This window comes from Phyllostomus hastatus, unplaced genomic scaffold (genome assembly GCF_019186645.2).
Source record: "Phyllostomus hastatus isolate PE091 unplaced genomic scaffold, TTU_PhHast_1.1 phas_contig_210, whole genome shotgun sequence".
NCBI classification, from domain to species: Eukaryota; Metazoa; Chordata; class Mammalia; order Chiroptera; family Phyllostomidae; genus Phyllostomus; species Phyllostomus hastatus.
In genome coordinates, this window is record NW_025333737.1 from 28,556,988 (window position 1) to 28,583,822 (window position 26,835).

Genomic DNA, 26,835 nt, shown 5'->3' on the forward strand with positions numbered 1-26,835 from the left:
TTAACTCTTCTCCTTAGGGGAGCCTCTCCTGACCCCCTACTGAGGCAGAGAGCCCCGTGATAGGCTCCGGTGACACAAGGCACCTCTACTTAGGAGCACTTTTTACGGTGGCAATTCTCTGCACTTGTCTCTGCAATTATTGTCTATTGTCTCAACAAGACTTCAACTCTGCAAAGGCAGGGCCCACAGCCACCTTAGTAACTAACTGCTGAGTCCCCAGCACCAAGCCCTATGCCAGGCACATTTCAGGTTCTCTGCAAACATGTGCTGAATGGGAAAACAAGGGCCACAAGCCCCAGCCACCTCTGAAGGTGGGCTCACTCACCTCTTTGTAGCCGAATACGATGCGGCCGTCGCGGTGCAGGGCTGCCTGGAAGGTGAAGCTGCCCCTGTCCTCCCGGCCTTGGAGGTAGACACGGTCCCACTGGACCACAAAGACTGTCCCTGCAGAGAACAGCAGAGACCTGGCTGGACGGGGAGGGAGCTCAGGGATCAGGGCGTTGCAGAAACAGCGGCCAAAGCAGCCTGGCCCCAGGTCGGGGCCTCTTAGGGACAATGGAGGCAGTTTGCAAATTTGACCGAAGGCAGGAGCTGGGTCAGCCGCAAACCAGCCTGGCCTCCAAGTTGGAGAGGAGCCGAAGACCCCACTTCAGCCCCCACACACCGTGCTCGAGCCCCTCTTACGCCAAGCATGCCCCTTCCTTCCTGCCTAAGCCGACATGAAGTAAAAAGGAGGGGAAATAGGAAAAATGCCTCTTCCCCTGGCATGGGCGGTTGGGTGTTCAGGGACAACCCAGTTGGAGTAAGGAACAATCAAGGTCCCTAGTGTTTAGTTCACCTCTACTAAGAGCCCAGCCCTTTTTTCTGTCATCTCGTCACATCCCGCCAGGTAGCAGGCGTCCCGTCACCAGCCCGTCCCCCGGCCCAAAGGTGGGGCGGCTGCCTCACTGTGTGACTCTGGCAGGTCCCTTGCCCTCTCTGGGCCCTGCATTCCTCCACGGGGGCTGGGCCGGGGGCATCCCAGGACTAGGTGACTTAGACTCCAAGATCTGGTCTCACCGTTGTCAAAGTAAGCAACTGTGGAATTTTCGGAGTAGCCGGGGTTGAAGTTGGCCATCAGAGGGGCCACGTACTGAGTCGCTGTGAGCATCCGATGGGTCACGTCACCAGTAAAGATGAAGCCTGGGGTGGGGGGAGGTGCAGAGGAGTCACCAGAGAACCCCCAGAGGGGCTGTTCCCTTACGGTCCCCCCACAAGGACAGGAAGGAGCCGTGCAGACTGAGCTGGGAGCAAGCCTTGCACCTCTGTCCTCTACACCCAACTGGCAGGCTCGGGCGTGTGTGGAGCAAAGGGGTCCCAGACTGGAGACGGTTCTCCCTGCCCCTCCAGGTGGGCACAAACTCCCACCTCTCCCTCTCCCTGGGAGAATACACAGGAATCAAAGGTGGACCCCTCTGTCAACGGGGAGCCTGGTCCCAGGAACCAAGCTTTCAACGTGGCCTCCCTTTCCCTCTCAGTCACAGACGCAGAAACATGGGGACCACAGGACTGCCCACACTGGCCTGAGCAGGACTCACACACACACACACACACACACAAGAGCAGGCCAGCCATGTGAGGGCGGTATTGGACACCATCAGTGGCCTCCCCCCCAAGAGCGGGCTCCCAGAACAGTCTCACATGGATGCCTCCCTGGTCCATTTCCCCAACCCTATCTCTGGGGGAGCCCGTCCCACCCGGTAGGTCCCCCAAGTTCTGGCTGAGAGCTCCAAATCCTCCCCCATCCCCACGGACCGGGCCTTACCTCCGGTTGCTATGGTGATCTGCCGCAGAGGATGCCCGTAGAAAGGGAAATCAAAGGACAAGACCACCCTCTGCAGGGGATGGGAGAGAGTCAGCACGGGCCAAGCTTCAGGCCAGGGGGCTGGACAGCTACACTGCTTCATGCTTGTGTGGACAGGGTGGGGGCAGGCATGTGCAGGGCAGACTCACAGCGGGGCACCCCAACTCTGGCCAAGCCATCCAGGGTCCCCTGGGAGGCACCTCCCAGATCACACACCACAGGCCATCCGCCACACCCAGGGACCAGGTTGGGCGGCGGGGGTGGGCTCCCAGCCCCCCAGCCCAGGGCAGCACTGCCGGGACGGGGGCACTCACCGAAGCCTGCCGGTGGGTGTTGGAGAGGATTCTGTGGACCTTCACTTGGCTCCGGTTGGCCTTGGCCACGTCCACCCACAGCTCCCGGCTGCGGGGTTCGCTGGGGCCGTACAGACGGGACACATAGTAACTGTGGTTGTCCTCCTGCCGCCACCCGAGACAAAGCCCACAGGAGGCGTGAGGTGTCGTCGGGCATGCCAGGAACCACCCCCTGCCCCGCACCTCTCCCTCCCAGACCTCTGGATACAAGAAGTCACGGCCCTCCCGGGTAGCTGGACCTGTGGCCCAGATGGCTGAGTTAGTCCTGGCAGCCCCTGGGCTCCCCTTGGCCCCAAACGGCTCAGCACCCAGCCCCTAGCCACACCCATTGAGCTCTGGCCCCAGCCAAATCCAGACCTGCCGTATCCATGCTCAGCCCGGCCATTCCCGGAGAGGCCAAGAGGCCTTCCTTGCAGCCCTTGGGCTGTGTGCCAGGGAGGCACCCCCATGAAGCACACCAAGGTGGAGCTTGGCTTGAGGAACAAAGAGAAGTAGGGCAGCCCCAAACAGAGCCCTTGTCTTCAGAGAGTGCCCACAGTGAGGGGGAGACCCTTGCTCTGGGGAGTGCCCTTTTTAAGGCAGAAGGGGAAAACTGGATCTTAGAAGCTTAAAGAGGGAAGCAGACCCTTGACCTTGGGGAGTTGCTGGTCTGATGGAGGCGGTGGGGCTCATGCAAACAGAGAACACAGGCACAGACCCTCAAGCAGGGTGATGGTACAGAGCCCAAACAACAGTCACTAGGAGGTTTAGAAAGGGGAAGGAAGCAGCAAAGACTTCTTTAAGATGTGTTTCTAACCACCGCTGTGTGCCCAGTGGGGACCAAATAAAGAACACGCCAGAACACAGCAGGCGGGCGTTGATTCCATAAAGCCTTTGCTGCACGGGAGCACCTAGCACCGGGGTGGAAGAGAGGCTGGGCGATGGCTGGCAGAAAGGGTGGAAGAGCCGGGACAGGAAGGGCTGTCACAGCAGGTCAGCCCGTGGAGCGGGGGGAGGCGGCCACAGGAGAAACGGCGGCCAAGCGGGCAGCTTCCCTTGGCTGCAGCCTCGGAGACGGACACGGGGCTGCTGACCCGTGAGAAGCCCTGGCTGCCGTGGGCCATCAATCAGACTGTCCGGAGGCTGTGGCTTCAGACACAGCAGAGCAGACGGCACTCTCTCTGCCAGCCGTCCCGCCGCCCCGCCAGCCCTGGCCCTGGCCCTGGCCCAGCACGAGCACGAGCAGGGGCAGGACGCCTGCTCTCCCCACCCGCCGCCGGGAGGAAGACTCTGCTCTTCCAGCAAGTGACACTCACTGGGAGTCTGGGGTCGGGGCAGAGCTGGGGGAAGGTGAGCAGAAGAAACACGTGGACGGGGGCGGCGGTAGATGTCGACTGCCGTCCCCTGGTCTTACATCCATCGACTAAAACTAAAACACGTCTAAGGCGGCATTGCGTGGCTCACAAGCCGTCAGGGGCGCCCGTCGCCCTTGTGACAAAACCCGAACCTCAGCCCGGCACCCAGAGTCCCACCGTGAGCCAGTCCCACCCTCTCTCCAGCTGCACTTCTCTCTCCCGCTCCCCTTCCCCTGGGCATGCTTGTGCCCCCACGCACCAGACCAGACGCCTCTGGTGGTCTCACTCGGGCCTTTGCACGCGCTGGGCCTCCTGTCCGGAAGGACCTTCCTTGCCTTCTCCCCATGGCTGATACCCACTCCTTCCATGTCCAGCTCAAACCTCACCTTCTTATTGCCCTTCTCCCCCTACGTGCCCAGTGAGGTCGTCCATCCCTTGACAACAGCCCCCACCTTCCATGGGAGCCCTCGAGAGGTGTGTGTATCCTTTGGGCGAGTCACGCGAGCACCCCCTTGCTTGAGTTCTGGTTTTACTCGTGAGATCCCCTGAAGGGGCCAACCGGATGCCACCGCCCCTGGGGTGAGGACAAGTGCCCACGTCAAGAACGTTGCCACAGTCACCCGCCCCGGGGTCCTGGAAGGTGCCGATGGGAGGAAACACTGCTCCGCAGCTCTGCCTGTGGGCGCTGAAGCGCTGTACCAGTGGCCTTCCTCCAGGAAGCGGCGCCTTCCATTTCTGCCTCTCCTCTGACTCCCACGGGGGTCAGATGCCACGTCTTTCCCTCCCAGGTCTCCAGCCCTTCCACCTCCACCCATCTCTGCTGGGGATCCTCACCTTGATCAAAAAACAGACAAACAACCCAAAACATGCCCCCCCCCCTGGAAAAATCACCTGCCAAGAAAGAGAGCTCCAGCACACCAACTCACGCAAACAGATCCGTGTGACGGTGTCCCCAGCCTGCTTCCTCAGATTCACATGCTGAGTGGTTTTTATCACACCACAAGGCAAAAAATGAGGGCCCCCCAAATGACACTGTGTATCTGATGGTCTGCAGGACCCTAACTCTGACCCCAACTCAGTTGGGACCACCTTCCAGAGCTGCTGCTACAGCTTACCTCTTCTTCCCCTGTCGTTCAAATGTAAAAGTGGTTTATTGCCCTGGCTGGCGTGGCTCAGCGGATTGAGTGCTGGCCTGCCGACCGAAAGGCTGCCCTTCTGGATTCCCGGTCAGGGGGCACATGCCTGGGTTGCAGGCCAGGTCCCCAGTTGGCGGCGTGAGAGAGGCAACCACACACTGATGTTTCTCTGGCACATCAATGTGTCTCTCCCTCTCTTTTTCCCTCGTTTCCCCTCTCTCTAAAAATAAAAATAAATAAAATCTTTAAAAGTGGTTTATTAACTTTTGAGGCTAGAAAAAAAGGGGTTTATTAAAGGGCACGGGTCAGCCTACAATTTTGCCTGAAGAAAGGAGAACAAGTTAGATGCTATTGAGGCTGTCAGCTGCGCCCCTTCCCCCTCCATCCACCTGCCCAAACTTTGATCCCCTGACAAGTGGGGACAGGCAAGGTCACCTCTGCACCCATGGCTCGAGGTCCTTGCATCCTCAGAGCTGGAGAAGTGTTCGCTGAGGTGAATGAGGAGGGAACCCAGACCCTTCTTGCCCTTTTACAAGAGAAGGAGAGATTGGTGCCTAGCATTGAGTTGAAACTTTGGAAATAAACCTGGGCAGCCCTGGCTGGTGTAGCTCAGTGGATTGAGCACTGGCCTGTAAACCAAAGGGTCGCGGGTTCGATTCCCAGTCAGGGCATGTGCCTGGGTTGCTGGCCAGGTCCTCAGTGTGGGGCATGTAAGAAGTAACCACACATGGATGTTTCTCTCCCTCTCTTTCTCCTTCCCTTCCCCTCTAAAAGTAAATAAATAAATTTTAAAAAACACTAACAAAGCAGGGCAGCAGCTAATGGAAACAGGTGTTGCCGTACTGCAGGAGTCGGCTGAACACAGCTCCCCACTAGGGACCTGCGCAGGCCTGTGTTTACAACAGCTGTCTGTCCGCAGGCTGGGAGACGGGTCCCGTTTCCATCACCTGCGTCCTGGGACGCGCCTGGTGATAGCGTTCACTGAACCTCCACGCGTTGGAAATGAGGGCCCTGGACGGAATCCACGCTCTGCGGTCGTGAAGCCCAAACATGCTGACGTGTCTCTTGCCGCCTCACCGAAGAGGCAAAGGCTGGCGTGACTGCGGACGCGTCTCAGCAGCCCAGCGCTCGACTCCTCTGTGTCCCGAGAAAGAAAGCGGTCCGCCGCCCCAGCAGGCGCTGCTCCGCCCAGGAGCCGGGCTGGCTGCTGCTGGGGGACCCTTGGACCAACAGAATCACCTCACTCCTAGAGTTCCCACGGAGCCTCCCAGTGGCACCTCTTCGGTGACGAAAGGCCTTTTCTGTCTAACCCAAGGAGAGTCAGAAACTAAAGGAGCTGCTGCCTCTAGCTCCCAGGCGGAGATTCTCTCCAGTGAGTTAGCAGACCCCTGGGAGAGTGAGGGCCTCGACACACACGGGGCACACCCCAGCCAGCTGGGCGAGGCCGAGGCTCTGCCTCAGGCCTCAGAAGTGCCAAGTGCAGCCCCTGATGGCGTGTCTCAGTGGATTGACTGCCAGCCTGTGAACCAAAAGGTCACCGGTTCCATTCCTGGTTAGGGTTGGACGTCAGGTCCCCCGTTGGGGGCGTGTAAGAGGCAACTGATTGACGTATCTCTCACACATTGCTGTTTCTCTCCCTCTTTCTCCTTCCCTTTCCCTCTCTCTCTAAAAAAAGTAAATAAATAAAATGTTAAAAAAAGAAGAGTGCCAAGTGCCTACCAGGGGAAGAACCGCCTCAGGGGGCAGCACCATGCACGGTCCGCCGTAAGTCCCAAGCAGGCCCCGGCAGACCCCTCTCCTGGCACAGGGTGACTTTGATTATCCGCTGGAAGCTGCATCTGTTTAGAGCCCCGGCCCGGGGAGGCTCCCTGGTGATGGCTGCAGCCTCGAGAGAAGGGACACCTTGGAGTGGGGGTCATTCCTGGACAGAGCCAAGGAGGCCGTGGGGCGGGGACGGGCTTGGGAGAGCTGGAGGAGAGAGGAGGACAGCTGGCGTTGGCAGAGCTGTGACGGCTGCGCTGGGTGTTCACCTGACAACCCTGGGAGGTGAGCACTAAACTTGGTCCCGTTTTATAAGTGGGGAAACTGAGGCCCGCGTATCTATCCGCATCCATGTCAGTCTCGCTCAAAGACGATGCCTTCTCCTCTGTCCACTGTTTCTCGGGTCTTCAAGTCACTGCCTCACCGGGAGGTGACCTGGGCTGTCACTGGTTAAAATCTCTCCTATCAGAGAAACCAGCCCTGGCTGGTGTAGCTCAGTGGATTGAGCGCGGGCCTGCAAACCAAAGGGTTGCTGGTTCGATTCCCAGTCAGGGCACAGGCCTGGGTTGTGGGCCAGGTCCCCAGTGGGGGATGTGCAACACACAGCCACACACTAATGTTTCTCTCCCTCCTTTCCTTCCCCTCTATAAAACTAAAAATAAATAAAATTAAAAAAAAAGAAAAAGAAAAACCAGCGTAGTCCTTTAGGGCAGTGGTCCCCAACCTTTTTGGCACCGTGGACTGGAGGCCAGGAGCCAGATGGGGCGGCCGGACACTGCAGAGGGCGGGGGAGCAGAGCACAAGCCACAGCGCTCCGGAAGCCCACCCAAGGGAACCACGTGTCCGCGACATGCATGCAGGAAGTCCCAGTCCATAACCCCGCTCGTTTGGAGAGGCACCATAATGTGGATTTCAAACACTTTTGACCATGAAATCCTTTCTTCTAATTAATCGTCCATGGAAGCTCGATACATAAATTACATCAAAGCAAGGCCACTCCGGCAGGAGGAAAGAGAAGGGCCCGGAGCCCGGCTGAGCTCCACGTCGGTCTCCACGTCCGTCCCCACACACTCCGTGCGCGGGAGCCCAGGAAGCCGCTGTGGGAACCTCATGTTCTGTGGAGCGCCTTCAGCAAACCGCCGCTCCAGGACCAAGGGCAGGCGCCGGGGCGGCGGCCGTACCTGCGAATAGTCGGTGCCCAGCACTGCCCCCCCCCACCCCGAGCTCTGGGGGTCTGCTCCTTCAGCACCCGCTCTCGCCGAGTCTGCGGAAGGATCACACAAAACAGACGGACAGGACGCTCTCGGCTGGGTGCCTGGTGCACAGCGGGTGTTTGGTAAGCGGGAGCTATGATGCCGACTCTGTCGGGCCTTTCTAGGAAAAGGTCGATGGTGGAGGCTGCCTCCCCAAAGCCATGCCCGGCTCCGTCCTAAACGTCTGCTGTCACAGTGTCTCTTCTGTCTCGATTGTTCATGCCCAGAACCTGCCAGCACCGCACTTGTGACAGCGGGGCAGCATTTACCTTGGCTGAGCTCACAGTGGATCTGGACAGGAATTCCGGCTGAGCTGTCACCATCGGCCCGTCACCCGCCAGCCAACTGGCAGGTGGCAATGCCAGGGCAGGCAACCAAGGGCACCCCGCGGGGCCTGCTGGAGAGGCCCAGCCAGCCAGGCATGTCGGGCTGGGGCTCCAGGCAGCTGGGTCCAACCCAGCAGGTACTGGTGGGATGACTGGGGTGGGGGCACCCTGGCCCCTGCCTCCACCAGTCCACAGGGCCTTACACGCCCAACAGGACTGTGTTCTGGGTCCCTGCTACTCAAAGTATGCCCCGGGCACCAGCAGCTGCTGTGCTACCTGGGAAATGCAGAATCCTGGGCCTACCCTCAAACTTGCTGGATCAAAACTGCATTGGAACTAGTTCCCCAAGAGAATCCTTTGCACAGTAAAGTTGGCAAAGCACTGGTCTAGAAGCACCCTCACTCATCTTTGTTCCAGAGGAGACAGTAGTTAAATGCTCAGTCGCGGAAGACAGAAAGACCTAGGTTCTCGTCCTGGCTCTGCCACTCCTTCGCTGTGCAACCTTGGGTAAGCACTTCACCTCTCTGTTCTGGGACAGTATTAGCAAGACCTGCCCCCCGGGGTAGTTGGGTAGACTAAATGCAAGGCCACAGAAAGAGGCCGGCATTTGGGAAGGGTTCCTTTAACATTACCTGTTACTACTTTCCCTTTGCTCACGTATCCACACAACCACCTCCACCTGCCCCCCGGAAATGTTCGAGCATCAGACTGAAACAAACCCACAAACCCACCGAGAACACTTATTATCACAGAAGCGCAGAAAGGGGGTCTCGCCCAGGAAGGGAAGGACCCAGGCCAGATACAGGGGCACTGACATCAGTGCTGAGGGCTGGCCTACGGAGGGGTCCAGGTGGATGGGGCTGACCTCAGACGGCCCTGGGAGTCGAGGGTCGGACCAGGCGTGGAAGGAGGGTGTGGACTGGCTTTCTAGACAGAGGTGATGGGTACACAACATTGTGAGTGCATGAAACACACTTCACTTTAAAGTGGTTCATTTTATGTGACCCACATTTCAGGAAGGAAGGAAGGAAGGAAGGAAGGAGGGAGGGAAGGAAGGAAGGGAGAAAGAAGGAAGAAACCGACCAGCCCAAGGGGAAGGGAAAGGGCCCCAGAGAGACCTGCGTGGGAGACACACCTCCTGCGGCTGCACCACCCAGCCAAGGTGCTGCCTGGGGAGGGGAGACTACGGGGACTGAGATCCTGTCAAGCGCCTCGAATTTTGCTCTTAAAAGTCAACCCTGTGAGATTGCCATTTACCACCCCATTTGGGAAATCTGGAGCTAATGGGGGCTTGCCGAAGTGCACCACGTCAGGTGCATCACCTGAGCGGTTAGGCATCCAGCCCAAGGTCCTGTGGCTGGTAGGTGCCGGGGCCAAGTTCCAGGGCCAACACGGTCAGACCCTTTCCACCGAGCTGCAGCCTGCACATCTGGACTCCACCTCCCCGGGTACCCTTGCTTCTCACAAACTCTCTCACCTTCTCTCTCTCCAAAATTCAGCGCACACCTGTCCTGCCCCTCCACCCACCTCACACTCTACTCCCAGACGCCCTCCTGCGCTGGCCTCCTCACCTCTTCGCTGCCATAGGGCACTGGCCTGGTGGGTTTGTGCTATGACTCTGTCCCCCTGTCCTGTCAGCCCTCGGCCCTTAAGCATGGAGAGGGGGCCTTCTGGAGGTCTCCTTTTGGGAACTGCCCGCTCTGGAAGGCTGTAGAAACCAGGCAGGACTTGCTCTCTTGTCCATGTCGCCGGTCAGCCATCTTGGAGGACGCTGTACCTGCCCCGATGCAGGGTCCCCAGCGTTTCTGGGCCTGTCACGGTGGCGGGTGAGCTGGGAGCTTGTGCTTGGGCCAGAAAGGAGAGCAATGCATGGAGGCTGGGCCCGGGGAAGACTGGGGTGGCAGGAGGGACTCTTATCCTATGGAGAGAACCTATTATACTGCAGGGGAACCTCCAAATCCCAATGTCCTTAACCTTGGTTCCTCCCAAACTCTGGCTCCAGACCTAAACCACAGAACCAAGATTGGAAAACCCCCGAGATGGAAGAGAACCTTTGTCCAAGGCCTCCCCCTTCCAGCCTCCCGGAGGAGAAACTGTGGCACATCTCAAGGTCTCTGACTTAGCACCACGGCTCCCCCCAGCCCCTCCCCCTCCAAGGAAATCCCAGTGCTCGGGGCCTTAGGGTTGGGCTCGGTGGGAAAATCTCTGGAAAACTGGAGCTCAGAGGAGAGTCCCATTCCCACCAGGATGTGGTTTCAGAGTGGGCGTGAGAATAAAATCCAAGGAAATGGCCCTGACCAGGGCACTTGGAGCCGCCGGTTCACCCTGGGACTGCCGGCTGGGTCCCTCAAGGCCGCAAACAGGAGGGTCGGAATTGGAAGAAGCATTGTGGTGGGTGGCCAGGCAGAGGCGCTGGACAGGGGGGCTGAGCGGAGGGGATGGGAGAGGGAAGAGAGAGGGGGGCGGGGCAGAGAGGTACAGGGAAGAAGGGGTTGGGCCGCAGAGCGGGTGAGGAGAGGTGGTCAGAGGCGGGGTGGGCCGTGGGGCTGACCTGAGAGAGCTGGGCCAGGGGGCCTAGCCGGGAGGGAAGCCGCAGCCAGAGGATGTGCCGAGGAGCCACGAAGGAAGTTGAGGGGCCAAAGGGAAGGGCAGCTCACCCGCCAAGCCCTCCGCCCCTGCATACGGCCCGGGAGTGCCGCCGGCACAGACAGGCCGTGACATGGCTAAACGGTGGAGGTGTTTTCCTGTTGACACCCAAGAAATCTTTCCGAAACAGACCAAATCAGACTCGCCGACACGTCCCCTTCTCGCTGCTCCCCTCTTGCCCAGCCTTTTGCCGCCAAGCTGTTGTCTAGATTGGGTTTCCTTCCGCCAAAGAGACCCCAGCTCTCAGAAACACTGGCGAGAGATGCGGGAGAAGCAGGTGTGTCTGCGGCCCTTTGCTGGGCTCCTGCAGGGGTGAGGCTGCCCACTGCGCAGGTCAGGGTGGCCACAGAGAGCGGGGGGAGGTGGGATGTTGAGGTGTGGCTCTGCGGATGGGGGGTGCTCATCAGCGCCCCCTAGGGACCGCTGCTCAGTGCAAGGCCTCACAGGCTCACTGGAAGGGAGAGTGGGCACGCAGGCAGCTCTGAGGATTCAGGCACCAGCCCGGCCCGGCGCGGATGTGCAGGCGTGTGTGTGTGTGTGTGTGTGTGTGTGTGTGAGCACTGACGTTCCCTTCTGTGTGTGGGACACCAAAAGTCAGTAGAGTCGGGGTCCCTGGAGGTCACTGATTCTGACAACCTGCCCCAAACACAACCGCTTTTCATCAGTAGCCCTCTTTCGAGGTCTCTGGGGATGAACAAACCCTTACTGCTTTTGTTCCTTCAAAGGAGGAGCTCCCCTCATGTGCGGGGCACTGGCGACAGAGTGATAAAACAGTCTCAGGTGTCATGGTGCTTCAGTCCCAGTGGGAGGACAGGCCATATAAGCAAGCAAACAGGGAATTCAGCGCAGGACGGGATACGTGCTGTGGAGAAAAATCAGCTCTCTCCTCTGCCCCAGCAGCAGCCCTGCAGCTACCGGAAAACGGCCACCTCTAGAGCCTTATCTATGCTAGGCTAACTACCCCAAATCCCTGCAACCATTCTGGATTACTCTGGTTTCTAGGTAACCATCTAAAAGGAAGGCGCGAGCCCCTCAGCTGTGGTTAGGCTGAGACATACCCCGCAGGACCCCCAGGGCCCCAGCCACCCCTGTCCCAGGGTTTCTGCAGGTTTCCATGAACACGGCTGGCTCTGCCACCTCCATCCCTGGTCGCCGCTCCTCACTCCTGACTCCTCCTCAGCCCCCGGGCGGCAAGGAGCCCCAGGTTTTCCTCCCGAACTGCAGCGAAGTCCCATCCCTCCCACCTTATTTTAAATGCAAGTGACAGGATTTATATTTTTACTCTCGTAGTTTATCCAGCGGGATTCCGACTGTCATTCAGCCTGCTGAGGATGGCTGCCGGTCCCCACCCCGACGTCTGAACTCCCTTCCAACTGAGGTGGAGGCCCGATCTGGGAAATGCTGGGCACAGGCCCTCACACAGTCAGAGGCACACAGTCAGAGGGCTCTCCTGTGAGGGTGCCCTGCTCCTCCACCTGGACTCCCGAGGGAGCCATGAAGCCCAGAGACAATGGAAGTCTTGTGGTCAAGTACAGAGCCACATGGTGCTCAAGAGAGCCTCACATTCTGGTGATCAATCTGGAAACCAGTTCTGAAATTGGTTTGAAGTGTTACCTGTCAGAAATTCTGATGCCCAGGTCATCCTGAGAGTCAATGGGGGGGGGGGAGATTTTTATTTTTTAATTTCTTAGAGAAAGGGGCAGGGAGGAAGAAAGAGAGGGAGAGAAACACCAATGTAAACATCAATGTGTGGTTGCCTCTCGCACGCCCCCTACTGGGGACCTGGCCCACAACTCAGGCATGTGCCCTGACTGGGAATAGAACCGGTAACCCTTTGGTTCGCAGGCCAGAATCCAGCCAGCCAGGGCGACTTAAAGAAACAAGTTTCCAGGCTCCAGCTGTGGAGTTTCTGAACCAGTCAGTCCAGAGTGGAACCCAAGCGCTTGTGTTGTGTTTTCGGCTCTGGGGTTATTGACTCCATGCTGGCCCTTAAAGATCCCGCTGCCCTTTCCAGCGCCTACAGACAATTGCTTCCAGAAGTCTGCACCTCTGCCACTCTCTTCCACACGGTCCTCTCTGCACAAACTGGGACGTGGCCCTCCGGCCCAGAGCAAGTTCAGTTCTGTGACTGATGGCCCAATGAAGCTGGGCATGGGGAAGGGTGAGCCTCCAGGTGCCCCCTTCCTCAGGGGAGCTCTCCTGAAGGGGCCTGGCCTTCCGCTCTGTCCCCCCACTGGGGTTCCTGGTTCTGAAGGTCGGAGAAGGTCGGAGAAGGCGGGGCAGAACGGGAGTGGGCGGGGCTGCGTGCGTGGGTGAGGGTGCGGTGGGCTCCTGCCTCAGGGCCAGGCCCAGGGTGAGGAGAGTGAGGCGCTCACCTCAGGGGCAACACTGAATGACCAAAAACTCAGTCAGCAAGACGGAAACTATTTTAATGCCGTATTTTTTTTTTAAATCAAGAGTAATGCAAACAAATCTGTGATGAACAAAATATCAAAACTTTAAACACAGACAGGATCAGTGGTGCCAAGCCATGTCAGAGCCCGGGAGGAAAGGAGTGATCAGCCTTAGAAACGACGCAGAGAGGAGGGGAATTCTGATCGTTTGTGACCCTGCTCCCTCCCTGCCAGGCTGCTGGCTGACACCATCTCTGTCTCTGTCCCACCCCTGTCGCTGCAGCTCTTGTCCAGCAGCCCCTCCTGCAGAGGAGGTCACAGCTCTGGCCAGCGTGCGTGAGCCCCTCTGGGCCAAGTGCAGCCGGCTTCTCTCCTCCTGCTGCTGCGGTTCCTCCACTGCTCCGCCAGCCCTTGCTGTCTCCCTCCAGCCTGCCCGCTGCTGTGTAAACCACCCCGTGTGGAAACGAGAAATGATGGGGAGGGAGGGTGGAAGAAGGCTGCAGAGAGCAGGAAAAACAATCCTTAAACTAATATTAAGTATCTTTAGAAAGAAAAGGTATTGCATCTATGATACGAGAGCAGGAGCCTTTTTTTAAAGAAAAAAAATTGCCCTGGCTGGCGTAGCTCAGTGGATTGAGCGCGGGCTGTGAACCAAAGTGTCGCAGGTTCAATTCCCAGTCAGGGTACATGCCTGGGTTGCAGGCCATGATCCCCAAGAACCACACATTGATGTTTCTCTCTCTCTTTCTCCCTCCCTTTCCTCTCTAAAAATAAATATATAAAATCTTTTTAAAAATCAGAAAATAATAAAGAGCTGTTGGAAATTAAAAATGTAATAGCGGGGAAAAAATCAGTAACAAAAAGAAAATAAGGTGGAGGGACCACCTCTGAGTGGTCTGAAGCTATTCTTACACAGGATAGAAATGAAGCTGACAGCCAACAGATGGTTTCTAAAAGCCAGGGGGCAGAAAGAAAGAAAAAAGACAAAGGAAATCTCCCAGAAAGGGGAACAACAATAACATGCAAACTAACCAATAAACAACCGGAAATGCAAAAGGGACGGGCAGACAACAGAAGGGAGAAGAAAGGTCGAGGATCACCCCCCCGGAAAAGGACATCAAATGAAGGGGGACTGGGGGAAGGAGAAAGCCTGGCAGGGAGACGACCACCGAGGGAATGAAAGAGGAAGACTTCCCAGAACTGGTAACTATAGGTCTCTAGGCTGCAACAGCCCATCAGACATTCAGCCACGGGCAGGGCCCTCCCTCTCGCAGGTTACAGAAGACACCCTGAAAGCTCCTGGGGGGGGGAGGCGAGGGCACAGGTACATACAAAAATGGGACATAAGAATGACGTCAAACCTCTCAACGGTGACATCGAAAGGCAGAGGACAATGGGGAGGTGCCTGCAAACTTCGGAAGGAAAATTATTTTTCATCTAGAATTCTATATTCAGCCAGACCATCAATCAAGGATGGGACAGAATAAAGGCATTTTCAGACACGCAAGCTCGCAAAAGAACTTTTTTCTTCTGTGTAACCTTTCTCAGGAGGCTAAACACAGGGGAGAAGCGGGGAAGAGAAGACTCGGGGTCAGGGAAGAGGACACGCGACACGGGGGAGAGACCAGCGGTCCCATCGATGGAGGGCACTCCCAGGACGGCCTGGGGCCGGCAGGGGAGCAGCCAGCCCGGAACAGGGAGGGACTGCAGGGGAGAGGTTTCGGGGTGGCGGGGAGGCCAGGGGAGAACTGACAAGTTCGTCTACCCCAAAAATTGTATTTGAGGCTGTTAAGCAACAAAACTCGACTAAGTAAATTTTAAAGAGCTTATTGGCTTCATTGAATGATTCATGAGTTGGGCAGCATCTCATCTAGCAGAGAGAAGGAAGTTCCCAGCGAAGAGGAGATGGTGTCAAGGTCTCCCTCTTTCAGGGGTGACAGAGGCCTATCAGGCAGGTAACATCACTGGAGCTGACCGGGTAACCCCAGGCTGACTGGGTTAAGGTTCCACCCCGGGGAGTGGAACGAAGTGAGACTGCAATGAAGTTAGTAGTAAGTGTTGGTTTCTGTGCTGTGGGTTTAGCACAAGTGACTCCATTTTGGGCCCATGGTCTCTTTTTAAACACGGCCAAAGGATGTGTAAGAATATCTAGCTATGGTAAATACAGAAACCTAAGCAAGTAGAGGCATCAGGGATCCAGGAAAAATAAAAATATTTGAGAAAGTAAACAGTGCTATCGCCCTACTTGGACTGGTGGTGAACGATACTGACGGGATTATAATAGTATAAAGCAGAGCATGTAGACTTAAGGAAAATATGGAGAGTGAAACGATGCTCGGAGAGTATATAAAAGGCAAATCTTCATCACAACCGGCCGTCAACGGACGCTGTCTAAACAGATGAATCAAGAGGCAGCAGAATAAGCCAATGACTTGGAAATGAGGAGGTGACCATCGGCAGACGTGCCTGCAGCCACGGGGGTGGGGACAGCTACTGTGTTTTGTTTTCCAATTTTAGCATCATTTGACCTTTCTGACTATCTGTAAAGCATGTCTTTGATTTGAAAAAAAGTTATGAAAATACAAAGTAAAGAAAGATGTACTGAGGAGCACATCCTGTCTTTCCTTCTTGTTTCCTGGCTCTTCAGCATCCTGAGAACCACCCTCTCTACTCTCCGCCATCGGCACACACACTCACACACTCATCCAGGCACACACTCACACAGGCACACACTCACACAGATGCACACTCACCCAGGCACACACACTCACACAGGCACACACTCTCACACACACACTCACACAGGCACACACTCATACAGGCACACACACTCACACAGGCACACACAGACACACTCACACAGGCACATACAGACACACTCACACAGGCACACTCACACAGGCACACACTCACCCAGGCACACACACTTAAACAGGCACACACTCACCCAGGCACACACACTCACACAGGCACACACAGGCACACTCATACAGGCACACACAGACACACTCACACAGGCAGACAGACACACTCACACAGGCACACACACTCACACAGGCACACACACTCACACAGGCACACACAGACACGCCCACACAGGCAGATACAGACACACTCACACAGGCACACACACTCACACAGATGCACACACTCACACAGGCACACACACTTACACAGACACACACACTCGCACAGGCACACACTCACACACACTCACCCAGGCACACACACTCACACAGGCACACACAGACACACTCACACAGGCACACACAGACACACTCACACAGGCACACTCACACTCACACAGGCACACACTCTCACACACACACTCACCCAGGCACACACTCACACAGGCACACACAGACACACACACTTAGACACACACACTCGCACAGGCACACACTCACCACCACACACACTCACCCAGGCACACACACACTCACACAGGCACACACAGGCACACTCACACAGGCACACACAGGCACACTCACACAGGCACACTCACACTCACACAGGCACACACACTCACACAGATGCACACACCCACACAGGCACACACTTACACAGACACACACACTCTCACACACACACTCACCCAGGCACACACTCACACAGGCACACACACTTAGACACACACACTCACACAGGCACACACTCAAACAGGCACACACTCACACAGACACACACTCACACAGGCACACACAGGCACACACACTCACACAGGCACACTCACACAGGCACACACACTCAGACACACACACTCGCACAGGCACACACACACAGGCACACACTCACGCAGGCACACACACTCACACAGGCACATACACACTCATAACAGACACTCAGAAACAGCTCATGGGGACAGACACACAGGAAGACATACATGATACTTCAAATCACTCAGTCAGAAGTGCACTCTCCCGCTAACACGCACACACGATTGTAGGTTCACCTGCACACACACAGAGGCCCCGCCAACAGCGTCCCAGGAGGCCAGCTGGAGAGCAGAGACACCAAGAGGCCGGCCGAGACCCCCCGGCCTCCCCGCACCACCCCAGGCAGAGGAGGGTCTCCCCTGGGCCTTTGCCCTCACTGCTCCCCCGGCTCAGAGCCCCTGCCACCAGGCCGAGCGGCCCGAGCCTCTGCAGCTGTGGACCCTTGGGAAACACACAGAGACGCAGATGACACAAAAGTGAGGTGGTGGGGGGCCAGAGCTGGCGGCTGGGTGGGACTAAGAATGCTACTCTCGTTCAGTTTTTAGTGGAGGCCCCCAGCAGTGGGACAGTGCAATGTTAGGGACCCTGTGGACACACTGTGCGTCCCTGAGCAAATCACTTCCTCCCTCCATGTCCACAAGGAGAGAGGCAGCCAATAAAACTCCCGACATGCCAAGATGTCATGATCCCGACTGGGCCCGGCTTCCACTCCCCTCGAGGTTCCCACCTTCACACCGACCTCCAGGGCTGACACCAAAGGACATGTGTGCGTGGGGCGCCTTGTGGGCCCCCCAGCGCCATCCCCCTCCCCCCCACGGCCCTCCAGCACTCACCACTACCCTGGTCCTGTTCTCCGGCAGCGTGTCAATGGCCAGGGTGCCCCCACCCAGGTCCTGGCTCAGCTGGGTCCTGTCTGGCTCCGACACTGGCCCAGGGCTCTCTCGGGCTCTCCGGTGCCAGCCAGGTCCGGTCCATGCAGAGCCTCGGCCTGCATCCTGACCTGGGAGAAGGGGACAGAAAGCTGAGTCCTGGGGTTCCAGAGTGACGGTCTGAGAGGGGAGCCAGCCCTGCCACTCGCAGAGGCCCCGCCCCGTGCCAGCACTGCCTACCAGGGCAGGAGGCATACCGCACGCCCTGAGACCTGCACCCAGCCCTACCTCGTGGGCTTTGCAGACATGACACATCGAGCCCTCGCGCCAGCCCTCCGAAGCAGGCAGGACGCTCTGCATTTCCCAGACGGGAGTCCGGGAGTCCGTGGCCCACAGAGGTTAAAGAGGGTGGCACAGCAGGTTAGGGATGGAGACAAGTTTCAAACCCAGGGAGATCAGCCTCCCAAACAGTGGTTACTCTTAGCCTCAGTCACACACTGGAATCATCCAAGGAGCTTTAAAAGTCGTGGGTGTCTGGGTCCCACCCTGGAGACTGGGACATAGCGCAGTGCACAGTGCACAGTGGAGCCTGGAGTCGGGGTTCTTATATGATCCCCAGGGGAGCTGCTAAGAAGCCCCGGATCTAAAGCTGCGCTGCAGATGAGGGTGAGAGGCACCGCTCTGGAACCTTCCAAACCAGTTCCTCATTTCTCTGCCGGAAATGATGCGTCATCTCACCTTCCAGGAGACTCCAGGGACTAGAAGCCCAAGAGTGGAATTCTTTTAGTTTGGGGCTTCTCCGCTATGGCACTGCTGACATTCTGGACTACCCAGTCCCTTGTTGGGGTGGGGCAGGGGGCAGTTCCTGGGCACGGTGACCCGTCCACCAGCGCCCCTGGCCTCTAGCCCTAGCTGCCGCTGCTTCCCAGGCTGTGATAGCCAAAGGTGTCTCCATAGTGGGAGCCACTGTTTAATCCTCCTGCTCCCTGCCAGCACCTTGGGCAACTCATTTTCCCCGTAAAATAAGGAGCATAGACACCGCAGGGGAGGGCAAATAGCTTTCATCTCAAAACGCATCTCTAGGTAGTGACAGCCAGGAGCAGTCTATCCGAAGAATCCTGAGGCTCCACTGGTGTGGAGCAGGAAAGATTATTATGGTTCATTAGCAACGTCTACGACGACATAGTGCTGGAAAGTGGCCGGCGGCGCCCGGGCCACTTAGCAGCTCCTCCCAGACTCTCGTGCTCTCTTGTTCCCACATTAAATTTTTCTACATGACACAGAAACCGTGCTGATCCATTTCAGAGAGACGTGTGTCCTCGAAGATGTGTTTTGTATTGTCATTCCCATTGCCACACCTACCAGGGTTGTGCATGTGGGACACAGACCACCGGACAGGGGGGTCCCATAGTCCCCCAGATCTTTGTCAATTTCAGGCCCACCCTGGGTCAGAGGCCCCTGTCTGTGCCCACCCTCTCCCCAGAGCTCCCGGATGCAGCCCCCTTTCCTGGAGCACGCACTGGTGTTGTAACTCATGCTTGTCTCCCCGGCACCCCCGGGACTCTCCCACCTGCTGCAAATAGGCACCCTCGGTGCCTAGCAAACAGTAGGTGCTCAACCACCGCATAACTGAGCACACGGTCCCGGAGGTAAGTTGGGAGCCAGCAAGCACAGAGGCTGAGACAAGGCCTGGCCAGGACCAGGCCTGGGGCTGGGGCCAGGCCTCTTTGCTGTGAGGCTCTGGTTTGTCATTAGACATTGTATCCAATTAAGTCATTCTTGGCAGCTGGCACCTGCTGGCCCCTTGCCGGCCCCTTCTCACTTCTCTGCCCCTAATCGCAACCAGATGCTCTGCAGAAGATACGGAGAGGGGTGGTCTCCAGACCCCGTCTCCAAGATGCCCACTGGCTGAGAGGGACCTGGGCCCGGTCCTGGCAAGACAGCCTACCCTTGGTCCATACCTCAAGCCAGCGCTGCTTTGCCCTTCTCGGGGGAGGCCCACAGCTGCCTGTAGAAATAGGACTGTGTGTGCTGGGCTGGTCCACCCCACTCCCCAGGTCCTCCTGCAAGCTGCCCTTGGGCCTGAGCAGGAGCCAGGACAGGAAAGGAGCATGTGCAGAGCAAGTGGAGGGGTTCGAGTGGCCGGGACAGGGGCGCTGGGGATGTGCAGACATCCCAGTCCTGCAACTGGGACCGGAGGGTCCCTGGAGGGTGGGCACCCGGGGCCTGGGGAGAGGGCAGGGAGGGAGTGCCCTGCCACAGGTGGGGGTGGGGGGGACACCCTTGTACCCACAAGCTATTCGATCTTGGACCCATCGGTTCATTTCTCTAAGCCTCAGCATCCTCATCCCTAAAATGGGACAACAATCATTCATGCCTATGGCACAGGCTGCTGTCAGCCTCCAATGAGAAACAGACACCAGAAGGCTTTATGAATAGAGGGCTCAGGGCCAGGGCCAGGGCCAGAGGCAGAGTCCTTGGAGAGGGGTAGGGAACGGAGAGCGAGGAGTCTGCCCTTCCCTGGCCTGGTCCCGAATCTTGCCCTCCCAAACCACACCACTCCGTCTCCCCGCCACCCTCCCTCTCCCAGCTGGCCAGGACAGGACCTCACCCCTCTGCCCGCGCAGGGAGCCAACACAGCTGGCTGCTCACGTGTGTGTGTGCAAGGGCCCACGTGCCTGTGCATACTCGCACACGCACACACACACACAGACTTGCCTGACGTCCCTGGCCTTCTCCCTGCATGCTCACACACGTGTTACACACCTATCCAAACCTCGGCTGCTCCCTGCTCTACCTCCCGCCTTGCACTGTACAGCCCCTGCCTGTGAGTGAGGGTAAGAAGCTTCCAGAACAGACTGTTCATTTATTCATCCACTCATTTGCCCACGGCCCCCATGACGTCACAATAGTAACAGCAGTAACAACGGTGACTAGTGGTGAGAGAGATAGATGCTTACTCCGTGCCAGCTCTACTTCAAGTGCTTTGAACAAATTAACTCAAATTTTAATTGCCACAATAGCCCCACGAGGCCGGTGCTAGCTTAGTTAGATCTGTTTTACAAATTTGGAAACTGAGGCACAAAGCTGTTAAGGAGTGTCGTGTGGTCACACAACTAGTCTGTGGCAGAGTGTGCACTCAGGCAGGCTGGCTCCAGGGTCTGCTGCAAGATGTGACCAGCGGCCCCCGGGTTGTCTCCCGAGGTGCGGGGCAGCCCCAGGGCAGGACTGGCATGTGGGCGGGGCTCCTGGGTGCCCGGCTCTGAGAGCCACTGGACCTGAACCTGGGAGCTGCCCTGGGAGACTGCGTCCGCTGTCTTGCAGGGGGCAGTCCAGGGGTTGTGCCCTGACCCGCTTCACATGCCACCACCCTGCTGCAGGGCAAGAAGCAACGGGTTGATTTCCAGAGGCCAGGTCATGCCGCTCTAGTGCCTGGTCCGAGCCACCCTCTGCCCACGCATCACCCGAGCTTGCCACTCCAGCCCCACGACCACCACTCGGTCCAGTAGCTACTTCAGCCTCCACCTTGGATGCCCTTCGGCGAGTCTGTCACATGCCCACCAGAGCATCTAGAGGATAAACTTGACTCCAACTCGCCCCTGAGTCCCACTCACCACAGCCCTCCAGCTGAAGACCCAGCAGCTCCCCTCAGCACTTGAGGACCCCTGTGACCAAATTCCTGCTCTCTCCTCCAGCTTCCTGCCTCCCCAGAGCCCCTCCAGGACCCCACCCTGCTCTCTCTGGCCACAGGCTTCACACCTGCAGCTTCTCGGCCAGGGTCACTCCGCTCCGTAAACAAACCCTTCTCCCCACGAGCTCTTGCTCATCCTCCAAGTCTCCCAAGACGTCACTTCTTCCCAGTGCATCCTCTGGCATCTCTGCCCTGGTCCCAAATGCTACATGTGCCACCCCAGCCCCGATCCCAACACATCGCTGCTGCCTGTGCTTCCGTGGGCTCCTGGAACCCGACACAAAGCAAATGCTCAATAGGCTCACATGGCTGACTGAAGGGGAGGAGGGAGGGAGGGAGGGAGGAAGGGAGGAGAGAGGAGGGGAGGAGGGAGGAAGGAGGGGAGGAGGGAGGAAGGAGGGGAGGAGGGAAGGAGGAAGGGGAGGAAGAACCTTTAAGTGCCCTGAGTACCTGAGATCTCTGGGCTGAGAAGACCTCCCCTGGGGCACAGCCCCGCTGGACCCCCTCACTGTAATGTCACAGCAATACAAGAACACAGGTGTGGCATCAGACAAGCTCGAGAATGAAGCCTGAATCTACTACTCACTAACTGCGATGCTGGACAAATTGCAGAATCTCTTTGAGCTTCAGTTTCCTCCTCTGTAAAGTGGGCATGATAAAGCCTACACTTGGTAGGTCATTTTGAGTCTTGAACAAAATAATGTGCCCAACGCACCGAGCAGGGCCCAGCCGTCCCTGGGTTTCACCAGAGGACCCACTTTCCGAGGGGCTTGGGAAAGGCTCCAAACGCTGAGCTGAAATCCCGCCTCCCAGCTACAGAGCCCGAGCAGCATGCACCCTCTCCCCTCCTGCTGGCGGCAGGTCCCACTGATGACCCCATCTCCGGAGAGGGAAGGAGGCCCAAGGAATTGGCAGGAAGGGACCGACTAGCAGCTCCAAAGAAAAGAGGAGAGGAGAGAAGAGTTTGGCTCCCTGTGAGCTCCTCTCGATGGAAGAGTCTGGTGTCTGGGACCGCCTCTGATTCACTCGCTCAGTCGATACACATTTACTGAGACTCTGCTGGCTGCTGGGGTGGTAGCAGAGATCAGGCAGACACAGCCCCTGTACCTGCGCAGATTCCAGGAGGATGAGACAGATACAGAATCAATAATACGGCAAAGAAGACGATGGGAGAAGGTGGCACCTGCTGTGAAAATCAGACGGATGAGAGGGTCAGCGGTGGCTGGTGCTCTGGACAGAGCAGCCTTCAAGGAGGGGCTCTCTGAGGAGGGGCCTTGGGCTGACCGAGACCTGGACGAGAAGCAGTTACCTGAAGGCCGGAAGGGAGGCGGCCTGATGTGCTGAGGGACAGAATGGGGACAGCAAGGCGGCTGTGAGGGTGGGGACAGGCTGTCTGACGGCCGCGTTAAGAAGTTCAGATTTCAGCCCTGGTTTGTCTGGAAGCCCCTGGTGGCGAGGAGGAGGCTGGCTGACGGGCCCTAGACGATCTAGTCCACATTCCACTCCACGGAAGGGGAACCACGGCTCAGGGAAGGGAGGGAGTCGCCAGGGCCACCAGGGGCTGGTGCTGGGCCCCGCCTCCTGGCTCCCGGGCTGCACTGCCACCGTCAGCGGCCTCTTCCTCCTCGGTCTGCTTCAGACACCTCTGGTCCTACCTGGACCAGGCCCTCGGGGTCCCCTGCTCCCACCAGGCACCCCGAGGCCATCTTCCTGCCATCCGTCTGTCTGCTGGCCTCTCCTGGCCTCCCCCTCCATGGGACTCTATCTTTCAGCCACTCTTCTTTCTCCTGCCCCCACTCCAGGGCCGAGCCCGCCCGTCCGTCTGCAGGGAGAGCAGACCAGCAGACGCAGATTCGAGCAGAGCGAAGCCTGGCTCTGTGTCCCCGATTCAAGTCTCGTGCTGAGACCTTTGACCAACTTCCTCGTCCCCGGCAACAGTTTCCAACTTCCCAGTGCACAACCACCCGTGCTCCTTCACACGCAGCCATGAAGGGTTTGTTCGTGACAGCCAGGTCCCAGGACGACGGAGCTAAATATCAAGCCGGTGATAACATTGATTATAAACCATCGTCTATCACCAGACCACCGGGAGGAATGGTCCCCGGCGCTACTGCGCCCTTTGTCCCTTTGTCCTGTCAGTCATTGATACCCGCGTTACACCACTTAAAAAGCACCACAAGAGGGGTCTGCCAGAGCATGATTTGGGCAAAGCTGCTGGGCCGTTTTCTCCCAGGCCTGATCTTCCCATAAGTAAATCACCATATAATACATTCTCTTAATATCTATGCCATTGCCGGCTTCGTCTTTCAGTCTGAAGATGCCTCCTTGTTAAGATGGCCAGAACACCTTGGACCGGAGATCACAGCCCCCTCTGGAGCCACCCCCACCCCGGCCAGAGGGCTCGGGCCTTTGCACCGACCAGCAGCACCCCTTCCGGCCCAGCTCCCAGCTGCCTTTCACTGGTCGCTAGTCACAGGGGCTCCACCCCCCCACCAGAGTTAGGCCGTCCCTCCTGGGCGGCCCTCCCACAGGCGGTCCCACCCCCACACCTGTCCTACCCCAAAGACGCCCCCTAACAGCCACCCTTCAGCCTTCCTAAAGCTTCCTGAGGTCTGACCGATCTCTCCTGCTGCAGACAAAGTCCATTTCTTCTGGCTGGATCTCTGTCGAAGCTGAGAAGACAGAGCGTCCTCTAGAGATGTGGTTCATGCCTCTGCCTGCCCTGCTCTTGCTGGCCATGCCAGCTGTCTACTCTCTCCCTCCTCCCTGAGGAGGTGGCCTTTGGCCGGGCCTGGGTCTGGCCACCATCCCCCTTGTTGCCTCCCAGGTGCCCTTCCTCAGCCCTCTCCATGGCTCTTCCAGTTCCACAGAGGTCCTGAGCTCTCCCTCATCAACCCAGTCACACGCATCCTGAGTTTGGAAGGTTCCACCAGGTTCGCTGGGGCTGCAAAGGACCTCAACAATTGACTTGTCCAACCTCTTCTTTCTTAAATTATTTGTTTTTTTTTTAATTATCACCCATACATCTCATAACAAATCAGAAAAAGAAAGACAATCATTAAAAAAGAGAGAGAGATCTCCCATAATTCCACCACCAAGAGCCAAAGACTTTGCCCACAGTCTCACTGTACAGTGAGGCAATAGGACCCAGAGAAGGAAAATCACTTGCTTGGGGTCACACAGCACGTGCGATGCTGGGACCAGAAGCCGCGTCTCTGGCCGTTCCCTGTGTGGTCTCCCTGAAAACCGGCAGGGCGGCTCCGCACTGGCAGCCTCTTGCCACATCAGCTTCCTCTTCTCTCTGCCCACATCCCCACCACCAGCACCCTCCCCTCCCCTCCTCCTCCACAGGGACCCAGGCCCGTGTCAGCTACATGCAGGGACCAGTAAAGCCAAGAAGAATGCTGTGGCTGACACTGCACCTGATGCCAGCATACCCCTGCGCACCAGCAGCCCAACTGCGTGCACACACACGCACACACACACGCACACACATGCACACACCGCTCTGTTCCATCTGAGGGACACCGGTGCCCATGAGGCAGAGACTCTATCTCCCCAATTCTGTCAAGAGACTTGACTGCAAACCACCCACCTCCCCAACCCTGGAGAAGGACTGGTCACATGAGGATAATGTAAAATGACCGGTTGAAAAATGTTTCTTTAATAACGTGAGAGATTCAAGGTAGATCTCAGAAAGGACTTCCAGGTGGGAGACATGGTTGTGGAAAACTGGTGTAAGGGGAGGAGGAGTGTGCAGGCAGGTGCCCCCACCCCCAACCCCAATCTACAGCCAGAGCAACGAAAGGCTAAAAGGCCACAGGGCAGAGCGGAGCAGGAGTGCGAGGAGGACCCTGGAGGATGCGGGATGGAGGATGGGGAGCAGCAGGTTGCTTCTTCCTGGGCCCAGAGCGGCTCTCCGGGTGCCAGACAGGGAGGGGACGGCTTCAGTCCAGGCCACCAATGCCCCTTCTCGGGGAGGTACGCTGGTCTCCACCACCCCCCTGTCTGCTCCCTCCCAGCCCCCAGATCGACTCAGACCCCACCTGGGTCAGCTTGGGGATGGGGCAGGGAAGAGAAAGAGGAGGCAAAGCTTGGCGGACTCCCCATCTCAGAATTCAGCCTTGCCCCGTGTGGCCAGGGGTCCCTATAGCCCGCCCACTGTTTCCTGTGGGACCGCAGCCCACTGCCTGACGGAGCCCCCTCCACAGGGGTACCTTCAGTGTCCTTCCAGGAGGACAATTTCTGATGCCTGCACCCTCTCTAACACACCCTGTGTTCAGGAAAGTGGGGTCCCCGTCCACCTGCCACAGACAGGGCTCCTGGCCTCCCGCGGACAGTACCCCCACCCCACCCCCACCCACCGCGACATCACCAGCCTGTCCGTACTGGCCCCTGCCCACGCCTGCCTACTGCCCCCTCCCCGCCCCCGGCCCGCCCGGCAAACTCCGGCCAGTCCTACCTGCTCCGGGCTGGGGGCTCAGCGCCCGGGCAGCCTCCCGGAGCACCAGCACCAGGAGCCAGAGCTCTCCGCGCATGGTGGGTGCAGGACCCGCCCCCGGCCCGCTGCAGCCGAGGAGGGGGCCCGGGCTCGGCGGCGCGGCCCCGGAGGCTGGCGGGCGCAGGGGTGGGCGGCGAGGCGGCGGCGGAGCGCGGGGCCCGACGAGGCGGCGGGAGCGGCGAGCGCGCGAGCTCGAGGGGAGCGAGCAGAGCGGCGGCCGGGAGCGGGGAGCGGGGAGCGGGGAGCGGGAGGGGGCGGGGCGGGACGGGGGCGCGGCGCCTCGGAGCTCACCCCGGTCTTCCCCCGGCCCTCCACGCCCTCCCCCCGCACTCTCCCGGGGCGCCCGCAGCGGCTCCCGCAGCCGCTCCCGCCCCTGGGGGGGAGGGGTCCGGGGAGGGGCGGGGGAGGCAGACGGACGGACGGGGCGGGAGACTTCGGGCAAAGAGAATCCCGAGGAGCATCAGCGGCCCCCCACCCCCACCCTAACGCGGCACCTTAGTTCCTGCCTCCCTCCCCCTCCTCCCCCGCCCGGGGGAAAGCAGCAAAGAGAAGATGCGAGGGACCCAACTGCGGGCAGGGACAGGCGCCCCTTCCTCGGGTCCTGGCTCCTGTCATCCCACCACACCCCCCGGCTCCACCAGGTTTCCCGACTTTCTGGGCTCTTCCTCGGAGTTCTGTGGACGCCCGCTCCACCCCGGAATTTCCCCTTGCAGCAAAGACCCCCCCCCCCCAGCTCCTCTCCCCAGCAGATGCCTGAATTCCGCCCCTTCCGGGGCTGTCTCCACTTTACCACACAACCCCCCCCCCTCGTTTCCAGCACCCTATTGCCCCCCCCCCACCCGGCAGACTTGGCAGTGGACAGGGCCTGGCTCAGCCTGCTTTGAAATAGACTGGACCTCTCCCCACCCCCCGAAGGTAACCCGCCCTTCTCCGGGGACCCCAGGCCTGCTCGGGGCCTGACCCACTCAGTCCTCACGGCCAGCGCCCGAGCAAGGAGATGGTTCACCCCCCTT

General features: G+C 58.4%; 1 protein-coding gene across 2 annotated transcripts in view; it reads right to left on the minus strand.

Moving 5' to 3' along the window:
• Window positions 1–25,906, minus strand: part of PLXDC1 (plexin domain containing 1) — a 59,722-nt gene extending 33,816 nt beyond the window's left edge. For both annotated transcript variants that reach the window (XM_045837597.1, XM_045837596.1), the window contains exons 1-6: window positions 25,784–25,906; window positions 17,595–17,761; window positions 2,158–2,301; window positions 1,805–1,874; window positions 1,060–1,182; window positions 326–444 (exon numbers count right to left, since the gene is read on the minus strand). In XM_045837597.1, coding sequence (XP_045693553.1) covers window positions 326–444; window positions 1,060–1,182; window positions 1,805–1,874; window positions 2,158–2,301; window positions 17,595–17,761; window positions 25,784–25,859 — 699 coding nt within the window. In that variant the 5' untranslated portion in view covers window positions 25,860–25,906. The remainder of the gene's footprint in view (window positions 1–325; window positions 445–1,059; window positions 1,183–1,804; window positions 1,875–2,157; window positions 2,302–17,594; window positions 17,762–25,783) is intronic.
• Between the last annotated feature and the right edge of the window lie 929 nt (window positions 25,907–26,835).